General features: G+C 35.7%; 1 protein-coding gene across 4 annotated transcripts in view; it reads right to left on the bottom strand.

The window, feature by feature from the left end:
• ANAPC10 (anaphase promoting complex subunit 10) overlaps window positions 1–20,459 on the bottom strand; it is an 83,008-nt gene that overhangs the window by 35,082 nt on the left and 27,467 nt on the right. For 3 of the 4 annotated variants that reach the window (XM_070474807.1, XM_070474808.1, XM_070474806.1), the window contains exon 4: window positions 8,264–8,384. In XM_070474807.1, coding sequence (XP_070330908.1) covers window positions 8,264–8,384 — 121 coding nt within the window. Of the gene's footprint in view, window positions 1–4,444; window positions 8,068–8,263; window positions 8,385–20,459 lie in introns of those variants that run through there. The other variant, XM_020898249.2, reaches the window with a different exon arrangement.

Below are 20,459 nucleotides of genomic sequence, written 5' to 3'. Positions count from 1 at the left end.
CTCTCTCCTGGTGTCTTTGTCCTTATATCCACTCCATTCATATGCCATCCTGCCCATTCTTGTACCTCACAGTTTATAATCTTCTAACTTTAAAGCTTCAATGATGCACAGCCCTTCACCTTACCCCTCCTTCTTCTAATTACTACGTTTTTGCATCAAGTCTTAACTGCTAACTTGCCTGTTTCTTATAAGCCATACTTCTGAGAGAGGCAAAAAATTAAAAAATATAACTACCATATGATTCTGCAATTCCACTTCTGGATTTATACTCCAAAGAACTGAAAGCAGGGTTTCAGAGAAATATTTGCTCACCCGTGTTCAAAGCAGCATTATTCACAGTAATATCGAGGTGGAAGCAACTGAGTGTCCATTGTCAGGTGGATGGACAAACATAATGTGGTCTATATACACAATGGAATATGACAGCCTTAGAGAGGAAAGGAATCCTATCACATGCTATAACTTGGATGAACCTCGAAGACATCGTGCTAGCTGAAATTTGCTAGTCACGGAACGACATATACTGTATGACTTCACTTATATGAGGTATCTAAGGCAGTCAGATTCAGAGACAGAAAGCAGACTGGTGGTTCCTGGGGTCTGAGGGGAGGGAAATGACAAGGACTTGTTTATTGGACACAGATTTTCAGTATGGCAAGAAAAAAACATTCTGGAGATCTGTTATACAACAATGTGAATATACTTAACACTACTGGACTATATACTTAAAAAATGTTAAGATGACGAACTCTATGGGGTTATTTTTTTATCACATTAAAACAATTTCTTTTTTCCTGAGAAGGAATCGATAGGATTTATTTGGATAATCTTTTTGAAGTGAAGTATACAAACATAGGTCAGCGGCAAGTCTGTGGACTGACTGCTGGTATATTTATTTGACTTTTTAAATTAAAGTCTACTGTTTCCGACACCTGCTAGGTTTTCAGTCAGGTATTTAGTCCTGGCTCATTCAGCTGGTCACACTCAGTAAGCTTTCTTTACGTAACAGGGGTTGATAATCCATATCTCATTTCCATATTTGTAAGTAAAGCACATAATAAGTACACTTTACTGTATTATTGTATTACATCCTGCCATGCATGTATGTGTTTCTGAAGTCGCTTCAGTTGTGTCTCTTGTGTCTCCTGCATTGGCAAGCGGGTTCTTTACCACTAGCACCACCTGGGAAACCCACATCCTGCCATATGATTAAATAAAGTGAAAGTGTTAGTCGCTTGGTTGTGTCCAACTCTTTGCGACCCCATGGACGGTATAGCCCTCCAGGCTCCATGGAATTCTCCAGGCAAGAATACTGGAGTAGGTTGCCATTCTCTTCTCCCGGGAACCTTCCTGACCCAGGGATCAAACTCAGGTCTCCTGCATTGCAAGCAGATTCTTTACCGAGCCATCAGGGAAGCCCAGGGTTAAATAAAGCGCTTTCTAATGCTGTTTTTTGTTTTCTTTGCCCTTGACTGTTACTGTCACTCTGCCTTTAAAAAAAAAAAAAATGCAGTTTTTCCATAACTGCTGTGAAATGCTCTTGAGAAAAGCAACTGTACAGCACAATGCTCTTGAAAGAAACCCCATCGACTTCATAGTTTCCTTTAAGTATGCATCAGCAGGACAAAGCCTTCCAATTTAAAGACTTATGAAACAAGAATACCCATCACAATCTTCTTACTTAGCACAAATACTATGATAGGAAAACTTAAGAATTATTGCTACAAAAGCAAATTAATTTCATTAGTCTCCAATCTATTTATATAAATTTAGAAACTATCCCTCCAAAGAGTGACTGAACTACTTGCAAGAACTGCCTTAGTTCACAGCTGCATTAAATACATTGCCTATTACAACATGTCACAGAGGCTTAGGAAGGAAAACTCTTCAGTCTGTATCTAACTGAGTTCTTGACCATTATCAGTTCTGTGACATTATATTTTCTTGATTTTTATTCTCATCTCTGGCAGTTCCTCTCAGTGTTTTTCATTGGATGACCTTTGACTACCCAATCCTTGAATATTGGCATTTCCCACAGTTTCAGCTCCCGTATTCTTTTCAACCATACGCACTCCTTGAATGAAATCGAAACTCACACCTAAGCTGCTACTCACCCATGGATGATTCCCAAACCCACACCTCTAACCTAGACTTTTTTCCTCAAGTTCAGCTTCATGGACCTGACTACCCAGTGAAAAGTCTTTCATCAATGCAAGAAACCAGGGGCAAAATTAATCTCATTAGCTTAAACTTTCTCTCCATCCCCATCTCTACTGTCTTTACTCTATATTCTGTTTCCAATTAAATTACAATATTCAACCAGATACCAGACATGAGAAGAGTTCTAGATGTCCCGTCCTACCTACTTGAATCACCTGCTGATACTTCCAGGTAGCAATCATTCACAAGTCCTTTGGATTCTACTTCCCCTTGAACCCAACCACTCTCACCTTAGTTAAATCCTCGTAATTTGTACCCTGATCCCCTGGAGGAGGAAATGGAGACCCACTCCAGTTTTCTTGCCTGAAAAAATCCCATGGACAGAGGAGTCTGGTGGGCTATAGTTCAAAGGGTGGCAGAAGAGTCGGACAGGACTGAGCAAGTAAGCCCGCACTCAGGACTACACGCCTGGTTTTCACACTGCTCCAGTCCTACCATATCCAGGATCTCACTTTATCAGTGTTTCCTCATTCCAAGTCTAAGCTCCCTAAAAGTCTGACAGCAGGCACAATCTGACTTTCACCTATATCATTTTCAGTGGAACAATTATGTATTTACTCTACAAAAAGAGGTAAACTCCTTACGTACACAGGCCAGGACCATCACAGTAAATATGCTGAAAAAATAAACACTTTCCCAGTCTTTCCTGAGATGCCTCACACCTACCTAGCTGTCAGGCATGCTAAACTCCTGGCAGTTCTGCCATCACGCCAGGCCTGCATGCTTCCATACCTTTGTATGGAACCTTTATGTTGAAACAGCTCCACTTTATTCTCCACCCAAGTAGGCTTTACATCTATCCTTCAGATTCAGTCAAACCATCACCTCTTTTAGAAAAAATTTTCAAACTATTACTATCATTAAATTAAAAAAATTTTAAACTATTGTGTTCTCATACACGCTGTATTTACTAGACTAAATTGTAAATTGCTTATTTATTTGCCTGTCTCTTCCACCAGACTGCAAAGTGCTTCAAGGCAGAAACAGTGACTATCTCTGCTGTATCCCTTGTACCTAATATAGTGTCTGGTACTTAACAGCCTCTAAATAAATATTTACTGAACAAAGCATGAATCTGTCTTACATGGGAATGTCAGGCTATGCAAAAAATCTGTAGTTTAAGTTGTGGTCAAACAAAAAACAAGAGATACAAGAATGTTCCTCTCCTAAAAATATATATACTACTCTATTCTGTAACATATTTTAGTTTCAAGAAGAAACATATGCCAAATGCATAGTTATCTCAACTCCATTTGAGAAATAAGTAATGTATGCACTGGTAATTATGAATATTTTTCATTATGTTTAGAAAGGGATAAAAGACACTATTTCTAGCCAAAAAAGTGTGTGTACCACACCAAAATATTCTACACTCATTTCAAAATGTCCTAAAATTAGTTATAAAAACTGATTCTAAAAAATATTTTCTTTCCAATTAGCTAAATTCAATAAAAACTATTTTTTCCAAAGGCTCAGTAAATTAAACACTGTCTTATCAAACCAATTTATGTCTGTAGATACCGCTTAAATCATTCTACTTTATATCAAGTTGTTTAAAATAGGCCTCTCATAAGAAAGTAAATAAAAGTAGATTTTAAGATCAATGGAGAGAGGCAGAGCCTTTGTCTGCATCTCCGCACTCTACCACACACATTAATGGAACGCAAATTATAATAGTAAATGTTATTTTAACAGAAGAGCTGACTTATTAACCACTTCTGTCAAAGTACCATATATGGACTCTCATAACCATGCTACTTATTTAAGACACAAGGTAGACAGCCAAAATGCTCGCCCACATGGAAGAAAAGGAAAATATCATTATGGCTCTCTTAACATTAAAGACTTGTTTCAAGCCTCCTCTTTAAAAAAAAAAAAAAAAAAATTTGGTAAGAGCTTTATTATCTGAAGACAAAAGCAAGGCTCAAAATTCACTTAAGTGCTCAACTTGGGGCTCCATCAGTACTTTATCCTCTTGTGGCTACAAATTTTAGAAGTAAAATACTAACAATGAACCAAAGGACAACTTTCACGTATGCTGAAAACATCTGCTTAACCTTAAATTAGCAAGTAGTTTTTCATAAACTGTGTAGAAATAATTTTGAGAGCTGCCACTATATGTCTAATAAACAACTTTAGTTTTATATTTGAGAACAAAAATTTCTACAATAGTTTTTTTTTTTTAATGGGAATGAGAATACACACAGATAAAAAGAGAACTGTCTTTAGTAATTTTTTAAAAAACTTTTTATTTTGTATTGGAGTATAGCCGATTAACAACATTGTAACAGTTTCAGGTGGACAGCAAAGGGACTCAGCCATACATACATACACATGTATCTATTCACCCAGTTAGAAAACTGAAAAGGACTTTAAATTTTCTTAGATTTTTAGCTGGGGATGTATTCTAAAATGATCATAATTAATACATAGTAGTATTCTGGTTCCTCACGATAAACAACAAAAAATTTCCTTCACAAATATTCTCCCTTCTGAGAGCAAAGGAAATGAACAACATTAAACCAAAACATAATGCTAAAATACAAGGGATTTAAATAGTTAAAAAGAAACTATATCTTTATTTGAAAACATCTCTAGAATAACTTCCTGGACAACATGAACATGATTTCTTGCATAAAAGTAACAGCACTGAGATTAAATATATTAAAAAGATGATGACACAGACTCTGAAATGCTAAATTCTTACTTCCACATAGAAATAGTTTCTTCTGCAGAAGCAATAAATTATAAACATAAAATGTTCTTAGGCTGTTGGTTTCCGATTTGTGTAGGATAGATAATTTTGAAAACAGGGGAGCAGAATGAGCAGCATAAATAAATTCAACTGTGGTATGAAAAATGTTCTAATTGGCCAAACCCAGTGTCAGTATCTTGCATCCATTAGACAGAAAGTCTGAACTTAATTTCTGTTTTAAGTTTCTCTTCAGGAATACAGGTTAAAATATGCATTCTAGAATAGTAAAGGAAGGGCCTGATCTTTTTGCTTTTCAACAGAGGAAACAAAGATCTACATATAATGTCATACTTTATAACTGAAATGGAAGAAAATGTATGCTAGAAAACTAGTACTAGTTGGATAAACAGGATGAATGATAAGTTTTTCTCACCCTGAACTATAATTTTTTTCAAAGTTGCTATTTCAAATCAATAACAAAGTTACAGAAAATAGGCTTTAGAGTGCTTCAAGTAAACAAATCCATAATTTCTAGTAAAAAAGGAAAACCTATTAAAACACTCCAATACACACTACACCCTCCAGTGGGCAAGCATCCATGGAAAAATATAAAAAGATTTAGTTGGATTTTCCACTCAGTTAAATCAGTCCTATAACTAATAAAATGATGGTTCTAAAAACCTCATAAAAGTTCACACTATTTTAATCACTTGTCTTAGTATCTGAGTTAGAAAAAGCAAAGATTTTTTAAAAGTAACAATTTAGATGTTATAGAGGAGTAACGTTAAGAAAATAAAATCATGCTCTGCTTATCTTTCCTTGAAAAACAAAGTGCTATCAAATTCTTAACTTCTTTAACTTACAAAAGAAAAAAGGTAAACAGAATAAATCACATATAAAGATGTATAATTAAAGATAAAAGTATTCTTTATACTATGAGCTGCAAAGGCAGCACTAATATTTTAAAGCAAAATCCAAAAATTATGGTTCCTTAGCGAGAACTGTGGCAGAGAAACAGTATGTTCATTAAGTTTTTCAGGAAAACAACTTACATTATCACCTGGTAATATTTATTATTATTGGTCTCATGAGGCTATGTGGTCACTACACAGAAATATAAACACACTTAGAGACTATTTAAAAGAGCCCTTATTCTATATGGCTAATGTTTCATGACTTAAATGATATAATAAAAGCAAAGACAAGATTTAAAGTATTCTACAATGGTCCAAATATTCTTTAATGTTTCTATAATTTACAAATACAAACATATATTTAACACATATCTAGAAATCAGACATGAAGACTACAGTTTCCAAAATGCATTAAATAATTTTTTAATACACTCTTGAAAAAACTAGTGCAACTAGGACTACTTGAGGTATTCAACTTAATCTCTAAGGTTAGGAGAACAGCAATTAAAGGACAACAGTGACATCTAGTGGACCTTAAAAATATATACCATACGTATCTTGGACCAAACCCTTTCCTTCCTAACGTTTCCCTTATTTCAACCTGTCTGACAACCTTTATGACAAATCTTTAGTTCTAAATCAAAACAAGCTGACTCTGCGCCCAAAGGCTTCTCAATATGAGTGATCCAATCATGTGATAAATATAAAATGTTTAATAATTGAAATATAAGAAGTAAATATCTCAAGGCTTTAAGCATTAACTAAATGTATCAAATACATGACTAACTGACTAATAAAAGTCTAGCAAATGGTCCAATATGACTATGATAATAAAATTTTTAATGATTCTGAATGAAAAAAGTAAAAGTTGAAAAAAATGTAAATGAAGAAAATTCAGAGCTGATCTCTTTATGAATTTATTCAAGCACAGGAAATACAAATTAACCAGCATGGTCTGTCAGGAGAAAATAAGAGATGCTTTTAAACTAGAATAAGACTCTCTCTTTTATGGCAATCTTTCAAAACCAAATTAGTTCTTGAGGAAATTTACAGAAATACTCTTTAAAAATAAAGGAAGATAACTCTGGAAGAAGACCCAAGTATTCGTCTCAAAAAGCAATGAATTTAATTTCAAAGAAGATCAAACAACAGTAATACCTGTGGACAATATACTTCCTTATTATTTGTTAATGTATAAGCAAATTTCACAACAGGAAAACACTGCACTTAATGAGAAAACAATGAAAGTACATACGATTTTTATTAAGTATTCTACTACTAACTCAGGGAAGAAATATAAACGTAGATAGATCTAAATTATAAACACCAAGTCAGAGTCCAGGCCACAATTTAACTCAAAGTCTTTCAAAAATTATAGGTCCTAGATTTCTCAGAGCCACCTAATTTAAAAGATTTTAATGACTATTTGAGCTCAAAGATTTTCTGAAAAGAAAAAAATGCAAATAAGGGTCACGATTTTCCCCCATTTCAAAATCACTGAAAATATCTCTGGAATGTAAATATTTGGGGATTAATAAAATTCAGGTCACAAAAGCACGGTCCTATTGGCTTCAGAAAGTTGTCAGAAGATAAATAAATTGTAGTTTATTCAAACAATGAATTACAACTCAGGAATCCAAAAAATGAAGTACCAATACATGCAACAACATTGATGAATCTCAAAAAAATTACGCTGAGCGGAAGAACCTTTACATAAACGTATACTCTGTATGATTCCCTTTATAAGACATTCTAGAAGAGGCAAAACTGATCTGTGGTATGAATGAATGAATGAATAAACAAAATCACAACAGTTACCACTGAGGGTAAGACAGATATGGGGACTGACTAGAAAGAAATATGAGGTAATTTTCTGGGTAATGGAAAGTTCTGTATTGTAACAGGAGTTGGGGCTATACGGATGTATTATACATTTGTCAAAACTCACCAAATAATATAATTGAGATCTGTACAAAACTTACATAAATTTTACCTTGAAAAATGAACCTTTAGAAATATTAGCAACTCTAGTTATCATATACCATATTTGGGGTGAAATGTAGAAATATCTACAACCTATTTTGAAATGCACATAAAAATGAGATAATGAACAGATTATAATAAAGCAAACACAGCAAAACACTAACAACTGTATAGTCTAGAATATGAGTATGGAGTTGGAGTTCAGTTTAGTTCTTTCAGCTTTTCTGTATATCTAAAATTTTCCATAATAAAATACTGGAGAAAAAATACAGATAACAATCAGAATTCAGAAGAAAATTAAAAATATAAAAAATATAAAGTGTTTTCTAAAATATTAACATGTTCCCTTTTTTTAAATTAACATTTTAATCTGTTTAATGTCGAAAGTGACCATCTTTTAAAACAGCAAATGTTACTGGACAAAATATTTTTAAAAATTTTAAAGACATACCCGAATTTCTTGAAGGTTGTGAAAATTATTTCCTACTCTGACTGAGATCTTGCTTGGAGTGTAGCTTTCATCAGATTTGTAATCCGCATAAATACATAATGTCTTCACTGTTGTTTTTCTTCTAAAAGCAATAAAGTAAAAACATGCTTTTATCATGTGCAAAGATTATATCCCAAACATCTTATCTTCTGATTTTAAAAGTCATATTTTGCTAAAATTAGTATTTGGATCAATGATTTCCATGTTCTTTAACAATAATAGAAATGAAGAACATGTGAAAAAACATATACACGTTACTTTTACAGACATCTCTCACCCAGAAAAAGGTCAAGAGCAAGATGCTAAAGAAGGACCAGTTAAGCAAAGTAGGTACCTTAGAGTGCAAATAAGCACTGAGAGTTTCAGTTCTCTTCACTTGTGTTTTAGACAAAGAAAATTATCCTAACAAGCTTGGTTTTCTTTTCTAGTTAGTAATTACTTAATTTCCTATGTTAATACTTGAAAATAACTAGCTAAGGGAGAAACTAAGTCTAGCAAAGAGAAAAATGTTTAAAAACTAGAAAGTATAATCTTATTACTTAGTGCAAGAAATAAAACTCTACTCTTTTAAAATATACATCTTAGAAAAATAAGTAAAGACTATATAAAAAAATCTCAGAAAACAGCTAGTGGCCAAAAAAAAAAAAAAAAAGAAATTAAAATATGTTCAATCTCCAATAATCAAAGAAACAGGAAATTAAAACATAGACATTGTTTTTTTTTATCATATTGGGAAATATGAAAATAACTGATAATACCCAAATATGATTAGGAAAACATACATTCATGGCCATTTAGTAGACGTATAGTCTTTGACTCACAAAGAACTTCTAAGAATGCATTAAAAGACAACAATAACAAAACTACTATAAAACAGATAAAGAGAAATGTTTATTGTCCTGCAGTTAAGTCACTGAAAAATTATAAATAACCTAAATGTCCATCTCAATAGAGAATTAGCTAAACAAATTACAATACACCAATTCAATGAAATATTACACAACTATTTAATATAAACATAGATATATAGTTAAAGAAGGGGGAAAGGCAGATTATAAAATGGACTGAAAAAAAGGATGTCATTTTGGGGAAAAAAAAATTTTTTTAAATCATATAAACCTACATACATACAGAAAAAGACCTATATAGAACCATACAAAAATAGTAAAAGTGAGTATTTTGATGGTATAGAGCTTATTTTCTTTTTTATGATTTCTATATTTTCTGATTAATGTTTTAAAATAAGCATGTATTATTTTGGTCACTGGGGGAAAAAACAGACAACGTAAACATCAACCAAAATAACCATTAAGAAGTCTATTTCAACATGATTTAAAAGTTAAGATCTGGTATAAACTGGCACTCACTTAATAACAATGAGCTACTTGAACAGAAGCAGTCTGTGTCAAAAGTCGGTCTATAAAAACAGCAGGGGATCTGTAGCTTAGTGAGGGGACCAAACTTCTATAGCCTAAGCTTTTCATCAGAAAGGAATGGGGAAAGTTAAGGGCTGTTCCTCAAGTAATAAAGACAGATCAAGATGTAAAACGCTAAATACTCAGGAATTGCTGACAGGATAAATGCCATTACCAGATTTTCAAAAGAGGCCAGCAGAGCGGTATCAAACAGACATCATTCTCTGTCTGCTGGGCCAGGAAGGAGACAGGAGGGGAAACACAGGAAGAAGGGGAAATTTTGAAGGGCGTACAAAAGATCTTTTCCCTGATACACCAGCCATTAACAGGCAGTGAAAGGTCTTTCTTATCGTGGAAAGATTAAAGATCATGAAGATGACTCTTAAGGAGTCCTTTTTCTTTCTTAACAAAAGCAGATCTAAAGGACCAAACTTTCTGCTCAGAATAATTTCATCTCTGTTATTAAATTCAGGATAACTTAAGTCACTGAACCTAAAGATAATCAGAGTTAGGCTAGAAAGGCAAAGGATAATAACAACACTAATGATTATAAACAACAGCAACAGCAGAAACAGCAAGTGAACAAGTGAATATACTCTGTGTCTGGCCCAGAATCAATGTTTTATATATATTATCTCATTGACTCCTCAACCCTGTGATGTAGGAACTATTATCACCTCAATTTTACTGATTAAAGGGGAAGAAAAAAAAAAGTAACACTCAGGTTAGTAACTGGCTTAAGGTCACAAAGCTGGTAAGTAGGCAGAGTCGGAGTTCACATGTGTCTGCCTGCCTCACAGGATCTTAACTACAATCACCTTTCTATTAATTGTATTTTAGCTTATTGAGCAGTGCTGTTGACACCATTTAACAGTAGTGTGTAGATGTTTATAATTCTTTAAATTTGATCTACATCAAGGGTTCTTACCCTCAGGACTATGATTTAATGGCTCAGTCATGTCCCACTCTTTGCAACCCCATGGACCGTAGCCTGCCAGGCTCCTCTGTCCATGGGGTTTCCCAGGCAAGAATATTGGAGTGGGTTGCCATTTCCTTTTCCAGGGGATCTTCCCCACCCAGGGATGGAACCTGGGTCTCCTGCACTGCAGGCAGATTCTTTACCAACTGAGCTACCAGTAAGCCAGGTCTATGTAGCCCCAGAAATCACAGGTATAACATACTATATGTGTAGTTTCATCAGATTTGTGAAGCAAACTGTGCCTCACCAAAAATTTAAAACTATTATTCCATAAAGCCTTTTAAAGTTATTTACAAATTTTATCCCGTGGTAAATTTAAAAAATAATATTGCATAGAAAATCGTGCTGTTTGTCCAATGCCAAGGCATGTGGGAAGGGTATATGCATAAATTAGGAGACGGTGACAGCTACTCAGATTGCTCAAATCATCATAATAATCACCATAACTGAATGCTTACTATATGCCAGGCATCTTAGGATAAAGTACTGCAAAAAGGGAGAAGAAAGAGTGTAATACTTTCATTCTGATGACATAAGTAATCTTCCCAGCCTTTCTCTATCCCCTCACCCACTACTCTCCCCTTTCTCTGAGAAAGAGTTTGGCAGGAAGCAAATATGCACTTAGATCCTTCACATCACACATTTAATAGGGGCTGGCTCCACCCGTCTAGCACTTTCATGACTGGATGGGTAAGTCTGTTTAATTTTAGGGTTCAATGTTATTGAACCCTAAATATAGTTTGCCAGGCCTAAACTATTTACTGTCTAGCCCATTACAAACAGTTTGCTGACTTCCACCCTAGAGTAAAAGGTAGTCTAGGTTCCCGGTAAAGAGGCTTAAAGTCAAGCCTAAAAAAGATCAAGTTGATTCTTTTTTTTTTTAATAAAGAAACTCGGGTGTTTTTTTTTTTTTTTTGCTGAGCTGGGTCTTTATTGCTGCTTGGGGTTTTCTCTAATTGCCGTGGCTTCTCTTTTGCAGAGTACAGGCTCTAGCGTGCACAGGCTTCAGGAGCTGTGGCACGTGGGCTGAGCAGCTGTGGGGCCCGGGCTCTAGAGCACAGGTTCAGTAATCGTAGTGCACAGCAGGTGGTACCTTTCCAGACCCGGGATCAAACCCATGTCTCCTGCATCGGCAGGTGGATTCTTTACCACTGAGCCACCAGGGAAACCCCATCAACTTTATTCCTGAGTAACTGAGCTGACTGCCAGAGCAAAGTCTAATTCCCTTTAAAGAAAAATCTAACACTCAACTTGGTAAAGTTTACTATATCCAGCATCTAATCAAAAATTACTATGAAGAATCAGAAAAACATGACCCATAATGACGAAAAAGCAGTCAATTAAGGCAGCTAAAGAAAAGACAGAAATGATGGAATTAAAACATAGCAACTTAAAAAGAGAAAACATAAATATGTACCTATAGGTATATAACAAACCACCTCAAAACTTAATGACTTAAAAAATAATCTTTTTGCTTGTTTATGAGTCTGGAACTGGGACGGGCCCAGAAGGGAAGGCTCCACACAGCTCCGGGTGTGACTACCTGACTTGACAGCTGAAGGATGTGCTTCCAGGTGGCTCACCAATACAGCCGGCAAGCTGTACTGCTTGTCAGCTGGGAGCTTAGCTGAGGACTCGGGTTTTGATTAATTTTTTTTATGGGTTTCTCTATTTCATATAGGTTTTCTCACAGCATGGTAAATGAGTACCAAGGGAAAGAATCCATTAAAGAGACAGAGAACAAGGAAGAAACTGACTTTTATGACCAGGTCTTAGAAATAACAGTATTATCCATATTCTATTAGACAGGAAATCCACAAAGGCCTGACTAGTTTCAAGAGAGGAGACATAGATGCCATCTCTGGATTAGGAAGCAGCAAAGCTAAAGAAGAGATATGCAATGGGAAATAATAATGTGAAGTGCCAGTCGCTCAGTCGCGTCCAATTCTTTGCAATCCCATCGACTGTTCTGTCCATGGGATCCTCCAGGCAAGAATATTGGAGTGGGTTGCCATTTCCTTCTCCAAAATAATGTGAACATACTGGAAAATATTGTCTCCCTTTCCTGGAAATCACTGGGAGGGACTGCAAGATCCAACCTTCTTGTCATATGGCTGATTCTCTCCAAAACTAGCTCCCACCCTTGAGCGGAATCCAAAAGTCTCCTTCCCTTAAGTGTTTTCAAGAACCTGAGAGCAAGAAGTCAAATATCATCCCAATGCTCTTATCATTCAGGAAATTCCAAGGGTTTAGGGAGCTGTAAGCCAGGAAGTATGAATGAAGACCAAGTATATATGAGACATCTGAATAACCAAGGATGTATTTTTCTTACAAATCACACTATTGCAATAATGGAATATTGGTAACAACTTTGGGCCAATAAATTAGATGAATTTTGAAAACTTATCAAAACTGATTCAATAAAACAGATCATCAACAAGAACCTACTATTTAGCACAATAAAAAAACCTCTACTCAATATTCTGTAATAACCCATATAGGAAAAGAATCTGATAAACAATGAATATATATATATATATATATATATATATATATATATATAATTTAATCACCTAGCTGTACACAACATTGTAAATCAACTATACCCATATATAAAATAAAAATTACACTAAAAAGTAATTTTAAAACCTGCCGACAACTGAGGCATAAAAACTGTATTTTTCTGGAGGGAGAAATGTATCAATGAAATGGGAGAGAAACTGGTAATTAAAATCTGTGCTATGGCAAAAAAGAAAGCTGATTCAGGCATAGAAAATAAATTAAATAGTAAATTGTATGTTTAGAAAAAACAACTTCACATAAAGTTCACTGGGAACAGATAGCTTCGGTGGTTAATTTTATCAAATATCTAAGCAAGTGCTGTGCTGTACTTAGTTGTTCATTCATATCCGACTCTGTGCAACCCCATGGATTGAGCTCACGAAGCACCTCTGTCCACAGGGATTCTCCAAGCAAGAATATGGGGAGTGGGTTGCCATGCCCTCCTCGAGGGATCTTCCCATCCCAGGAATCAAATCCAGGTCTCCTGCACTGCAGGCAGATTCTTTACCATCTGAACCACCAAGGAAGCCGATCTAAATAAGAAATAATAGCAATTCTATATGAATCCTAGTGAACCTGCCTGCCAATACTGAAGACATAAGAGATGCAGGTTTGATCCCTGGGCCAGAGGAGATCCCTGGAGAAGGGCATGGCAACCCACTCCAGCATTCTTGCCTGGAAAATTCCATGGACAGAGGAGCCTGGTGGGCTATAGTCCATGGGGTTGCACAGAGTTAGACATGACTGAGGCAACTTAGTGTGCACGTAGACGAAAAAGCAACAGAAAAGAATGATGAAACTAAAAGCTGTTTATTTGAAAAGATAAACAAAATTGATAAATCTTTAGCCAAACTCATCAAGAAAAAAAGCGGAAGGGACCAAATCAATAGAATCAGAAAGGAAAAGTTATAACCAACAGCACAAAATACAAAGAATTGAAAGAGACCACTATGAGCAACTAATAAAAGGGACAACCTAGAAGAACTGGACAAATTCTTAGAAAGATACAACCTCCCAAGACTGAACCAAGAAGAAATAGAAAATATGAGCAGATGAATTCCCATTACTGAAACTGAATCAGTAATTTAAAAACTCCCAACAAGTAGAAGGACCAGATGGCTGCAGAGGTGAGCCAGGAACTATGAACTTCATTTGGAGAAGAGTTAACACATTTTTCTTAAACTATTCCAAAAAACTGCAGAGGGAGAAATACTTCTAAACTCATTCTATGAGGACACCATCACTCTGATACCGAAACTGGACAAAGATACCACAAAAAAAGGAAAATTACAGGCCAATAGCACTGATGAACATAGGTGCAAAATTTTTCAATAAAATATTAGCAATCCAAAATCAACAATACAGTAAAAGGATCATACATGGGATTTATCCCAAAGATGCAAGGATATTTCAACATCCTCAAATTAATCAATGAAATACACATTAACATATTGAAGAATAAAACAATATCAACATCTTAAGAGATGTAGGAAAAGTTTTTGATAAAATTCAACATCCAGTTATGATAAAAAAAACTCTTCAGAAAGTGGGCATAGAGGGAACAAACCTTAACAGAATAAAGGGCATATAAAACAAACCCACAACTAACATCATAGTCAATGGCGAAAAACTGAAAGCATTTCCTTTAAGATCAGGAACAAGACAAGGATGCCCACTCTCAACACTTTTATTCAACATAGTTTTGGAAGTCTTAGCCACAGCAGTAAGAGAAGAAAAAGAAATAAAAAGAATTCAAATTGGAAAAGAAGTAAAACTGTTAGTTTGCAAATTACATGATGCTATACCTAGAAAATCTCAAAGACACTACTGAAAAACCACTACAGCTCATCAGCGAATCCAGTAAAGTTGCTGGATTCTAAGTTAATAGACAGAAATCTGTTGCATTTCTATATACTGCAATGAAATATCAGAAGAGAAATTAAGGAAATAATCTCATTTACCATCACATCAAACAAGAATAAAATACCTAAGAATAAACCTACTTAAGGAGGCAAAAGACCTGTACTCCAAAAGCTGATCATCATAAGATGGTGATGAAAAAAATTAAAGACAACACACACAGATGGAAAGATATACTGTGTTCCTGGATTGGAAGAATCATTATTGTTAAAATTACCATAACACCCAAGGCAATCTACAGATTCAATGCTATCCCTATCAAATTACCAATGGCATTTTTCAAAGAATTAGAACAAAATATTTTTAATACTTGTATGGAAACACAAAGATGCCAAATAGTCAAAACAATCTTCAGAAAGAACGGAGCTGGAAGAATGATGCTCCTTGACTTTAGACTACTACAAAGCTACAGTCATCAAAACAGTACAGTACCAGCACAGAAACAGACACGTAGATCAAATAAACAGGCCAGAAAGCCCAGAAACAAATCAGTGTGTGACTGTGTGCTCTGCTGAGTCACGTCAGTCATGTCCGACTCTGTGACCCTACGGACTGTAGCCCGCCAGGCGCCTCTGTCCACGGGATACTCCAGACAAGAATACTGGAGTGGGCTGCCATGCCCTCCTCCAGGGGATCTTTCTGACCCAGGGATCGAACCTGCATCTCTTGCATCTTCTGCATTGGCAGATGGGTTTTTTACCACTAGCACTACCTGGGAAGCTCTAAATCCATGCACTTATGGTCAATTAATCTGCAGCAAAGAAGGCAAGAATATACAATGGAGAAAAGATGGCCTCTTCAATACATCGTGTTGGGAAAACTGGACACCTATATGTAAAAGGATGAGACTAGAACATTCTCTAATACAACATACAAAAATAAATTCAAAATGGATTAAAGACCTAAATATAAGACCAGATATTGCAAAACTCCTGGAGGAAAACATAGGACACTCAACGACATATATTGCCACAATATATTTTTGGATCTGTCTCCTAAAACAAATTAAAAAAAAATAAAAGGAACCTAATAAAAGCTTTTCCATAGAAAAGGAAACTATATACAAAACGAAAAGACAACCTACAGATACAGAAAATATTTGCAAATGATGCTATCAACAAGGGATTAATTTCCAAAATACACAAACAATTCATAAGGCTTAACAAAAAAAAAAACTCAATCAAAAAAATAAACAGAGTACCTAAACAGATATCTCTCCAAAGAAGACATACAGAGGGCCAACAGGCACATGAAAAGATTCTCAATATCACTAATTATTAGAGAAATCAAATCTACAATGAGGTATCACCTCATACCAGTTGGAATGGCTATTATTAAAAAGTCTACAAATAATAAATGCTAGAGAGGGTGTGGAGAAAAAGGAACCCTCCTACATGGCTGGTGGGAATGTAAATTGGTGCAGCCACTATGAAGAATAATACGAGGAAGGAAGTGAAAGTTGCTCAGTCGTGTCTGACTCTTTGCAACCCCATGGACTATACAGTCCATAGAATTCTCCACTCCAGAAGGGATCTTCCCAACCCAGGGATTGAACCCAGGTCTCCCGCATTGCAGGTGGACTCTTTACCAGCTGAGCCACCAGACAAGCCCAAGAATACTGGAGTGGGTAGCCTATCCCTTCTCCAGGGGATCTTCCAGACCTAGGAATTGAACTGGGGTCCCCTGCATTGCAGGCAGATTCTCTACCAACTGAGCTATCAGGGAAGCCCTAGAGAACAGTATAAAGGTTCCTTAAAAAAGCTAAAACTTCAGTTACCATATGATCCAGGAACCCCAATCATGGGCATATATCTGGAGAAAACTATAATTCAGAAAGATTGAGGCACCCCAATGTTCACTGCAGCACAATTTATAATAGTCAAAAGATGGAAGAAACTTAAATGTCCAAAGACAAATGGATAAAGAAGACGTGGTATATATGCACAATGGAATATTATTCAATCATAAAGAAGCACGAAATAATGCCATTTGCAGCAACATGGATGAACCTAGAGATTGTTATATTAAGTGAAGTAAGTCAGACAAAGACAAATATCAAATATCACTCACATGTAGAATCTAACAAAACGATATAAATGAACTCACTTACAAAACAAATCCATGTATTAACAGAAAACAAATGTACGGGCTGCCAGAGAAAACAGCAGGGTGGTGGGGGAGGGGAGGGCAGACAGAGAAATTAGGAGTTTGGGATTAACATACATACACTATTGTGTATAAAATAAACAAACAAGGACCTTTACAATTACTAATTAGAACAGCTAAATTCAGTGATTATGCACTGCCTACAGCTGCTTTCATGCTCTAATGGCATTAATGAGTAGTTGCAACAGAGACCAGACAGCACAAAAGGCCTAAAATATTTACTATTGGGTTTTTTCATAAGAAATGCGTTGGTCTGTATTCTAGGACAATAAAAACAAACTAAAAATACTATGCTACAGAAATATTAAAATAGATGGTGCATATGGAGCAAGATAAGCAAGTTAACTGGTTTCTATCCATCAATAAATTCAAAACAACTGACAAACATATGGCTGTGTTTCATTTACACCAAACTTAAGCATTTATTAATTTTTTTTTCTTTTCTTTCTTTTTTTTTTTTTTTATTAGTTGGAGGCTAATTACTTTACATCATTACAGTAGTTTTTGTTATACATTGAAATGAATTAGCCATGGATTTACATGTATTCCCCATCCCGGTCCCCCCTCCCACCTCCCTCTCCACCCGATCCCTCTGGGTCTTCCCAGTGCACTAGGCCTGAGCACTTGTCTCATGTACCCAACCTGGGCTGGTTATCTGTTTCACCCTAGATAATATACATGTTTCAATGCTGTTCTCTTGAAACATCCGACCCTCGCCTTCTCCCAGTGTCCACAAGTCTGTTCCATACATCTGAGTCTCTTTTTCTGTTTTGCATATAGGGTTATCGTTACCATCTTTCTAAAGTCCATATATATGTGTTAGTATACTGTAATGGTCTTTATCTTTCTGGCTTACTTCGCTCTGTATAATGGGCTCCAGTTTCATCCATCTCATTAGAACTGATTCAAATGAATTCTTTTTAATGGCTGAGTAATATTCCATGGTGTATATGCACCACAGCTTCCTCATCCATTCGTCTGCTGATGGGCATCTAGGTTGCTTCCATGTCCTGGCTATTATAAACAGTGCTGCGATGAACATTGGGGTGCACGTGTCTCTTTCACATCTGGTTTCCTTGGTGTGTATGCCCAGAAGTGGGATTGCTGGGTCATATGGCAGTTCTATTTCCAGCTTTTTAAGAAATCTCCACACTGTTTTCCATAGTGGCTGTACTAATTTGCATTCCCACCAACAGTGTAAGAGGGTTCCCTTTTCTCCACACCCTCTCCAGCATTTATTGCTTGTAGACTTTTGGATAGCAGCCATCCTGACTGGCGTATAATGGTACCTCATTGTGGTTTTGATTTGCATTTCTCTGATAATGAGTGATGTTGAGCATCTTTTCATGTGTTTGTTAGCCATCTGTATGTCTTCCTTGGAGAAATGTCTGTTGAGTTCTTTGGCCCATTTTTTGATTGGGTCATTTATTTTTCTGGAGTTGAGCTGGAGGAGTTGCTTGTATATTTTTGAGATTAATCCTTTGTCTGTTGCTTCGTTTGCTATTATTTTCTCCCAATCTGAGGGCTGTCTTTTCACCTTGCTTATAGTTTCCTTTGTTGTGCAAAAGCTTTTAAGTTTCATTAGGTCCCATTTGTTTATTTTTGCTTTTATTTCTGAAATTCTGGGATGTGGGTCATAGAGGATCCTGCTGTGATTTATGTCGGAGAGTGTTTTGCCTATGTTCTCCTCTAGGAGTTTGATAGTTTCTGGTCTTACATTTAGATCTTTAATCCATTTTGAGTTTATTTTTGTGTATGGTGTTAGAAAGTGTTCTAGTTTCATTCTTTTACAGGTGGTTGACCAGTTTTCCCAGCACCACTTGTTAAAGAGGTTATCTTTCTTCCATTGTATATCCTTGCCTCCTTTGTCGAAGATAAGGTGACCATAGGTTCGTGGATTTATCTCTGGGCTTTCTATTCTGTTCCATTGATCTATATTTCTGTCTTTGTGCCAGTACCATATTGTCTTGATGACTGTGGCTTTGTAGTAGAGTCTGAAGTCAGGCAGATTGATTCCTCCAGTTCCATTCTTCTTTCTCAGGATTACTTTGGCTATTCAAGGTTTTTTGTATTTCCATACAAATTGTGAAATTATTTGTTCTAGTTCTGTGAAAAATACTGTTGGTAGTTTGATAGGGATTGCATTGAATCTATAGATTACTTTGGGTAGTATAGCCATTTTGACAATATTGATTCTTCCAATCCATGAACACGGTATATTTCTCCATCTGTTTGTGTCCTCTTTGATTTCTTTCATCAGTGTTTTATAGTTTTCTATGTATAGGTCTTTTGTTTCTTTAGGTAGATATACTCCTAAGTATTTTATTCTTTTTGTTGCAATGGTGAATGGTATTGTTTCCTTAATTTCTCTTTCTGTTTTCTCATTGTTAGTGTATAGGAATGCAAGAGATTTCTGTGTGTTAATTTTATATCCTGCAACTTGACTGTATTCGTTGATTAGCTCAAGTAATTTTCTGGTAGAGTCTTTAGGGTTTTCTATGTAGAGGATCATGTCATCTGCAAACAGCGAGAGTTTCACTTCTTCTTTTCCTATCTGGATTCCTTTTACTTCTTTTTCTGCCCTGATTGCTGTGGCCAAAACTTCCAAAACTATGTTGAATAGTAGTGGTGAGAGTGGGCACCCTTGTCTTGTTCCTGATTTCAGGGGAAATGCTTTCAATTTTTCACCATTGAGGGTGATGCTTGCTGTGGGTTTGTCATATATAGCTTTTATTATGTTGAGGTATGTTCCTTCTATTCCTGCTTTCTGGAGAGTTTTAATCATAAATGGATGTTGAATTTTGTCAAAGGCTTTTTCTGCATCTATTGAGATAATCATCTGGTTTTTATCTTTCAATTTGTTAATGTGGTGTATTACATTGATTGATTTGCGGATATTAAAGAATCCTTGCATTCCTGGGATAAAGCCCACTTGGTCATGATGGATGATTTTTTTAATATGTTGTTGGATTCTGTTTGCTAGAATTTTGTTAAGGATTTTTGCATCTATGTTCATCAGTGATATTGGCCTGTAGTTTTCTTTTTTTGTGGCATCTTTGTCTGGTTTTGGAATTAGGGTGATGGTGGCCTCATAGAATGAGTTTGGAAGTTTACC

Source organism: Odocoileus virginianus, chromosome 12, assembly GCF_023699985.2.
Source record: "Odocoileus virginianus isolate 20LAN1187 ecotype Illinois chromosome 12, Ovbor_1.2, whole genome shotgun sequence".
NCBI classification, from domain to species: domain Eukaryota; kingdom Metazoa; phylum Chordata; class Mammalia; order Artiodactyla; family Cervidae; genus Odocoileus; species Odocoileus virginianus.
The sequence above is the reverse complement of the archived record's forward strand: the minus strand, read 5'-3'. Positions and strand labels throughout refer to the sequence as shown.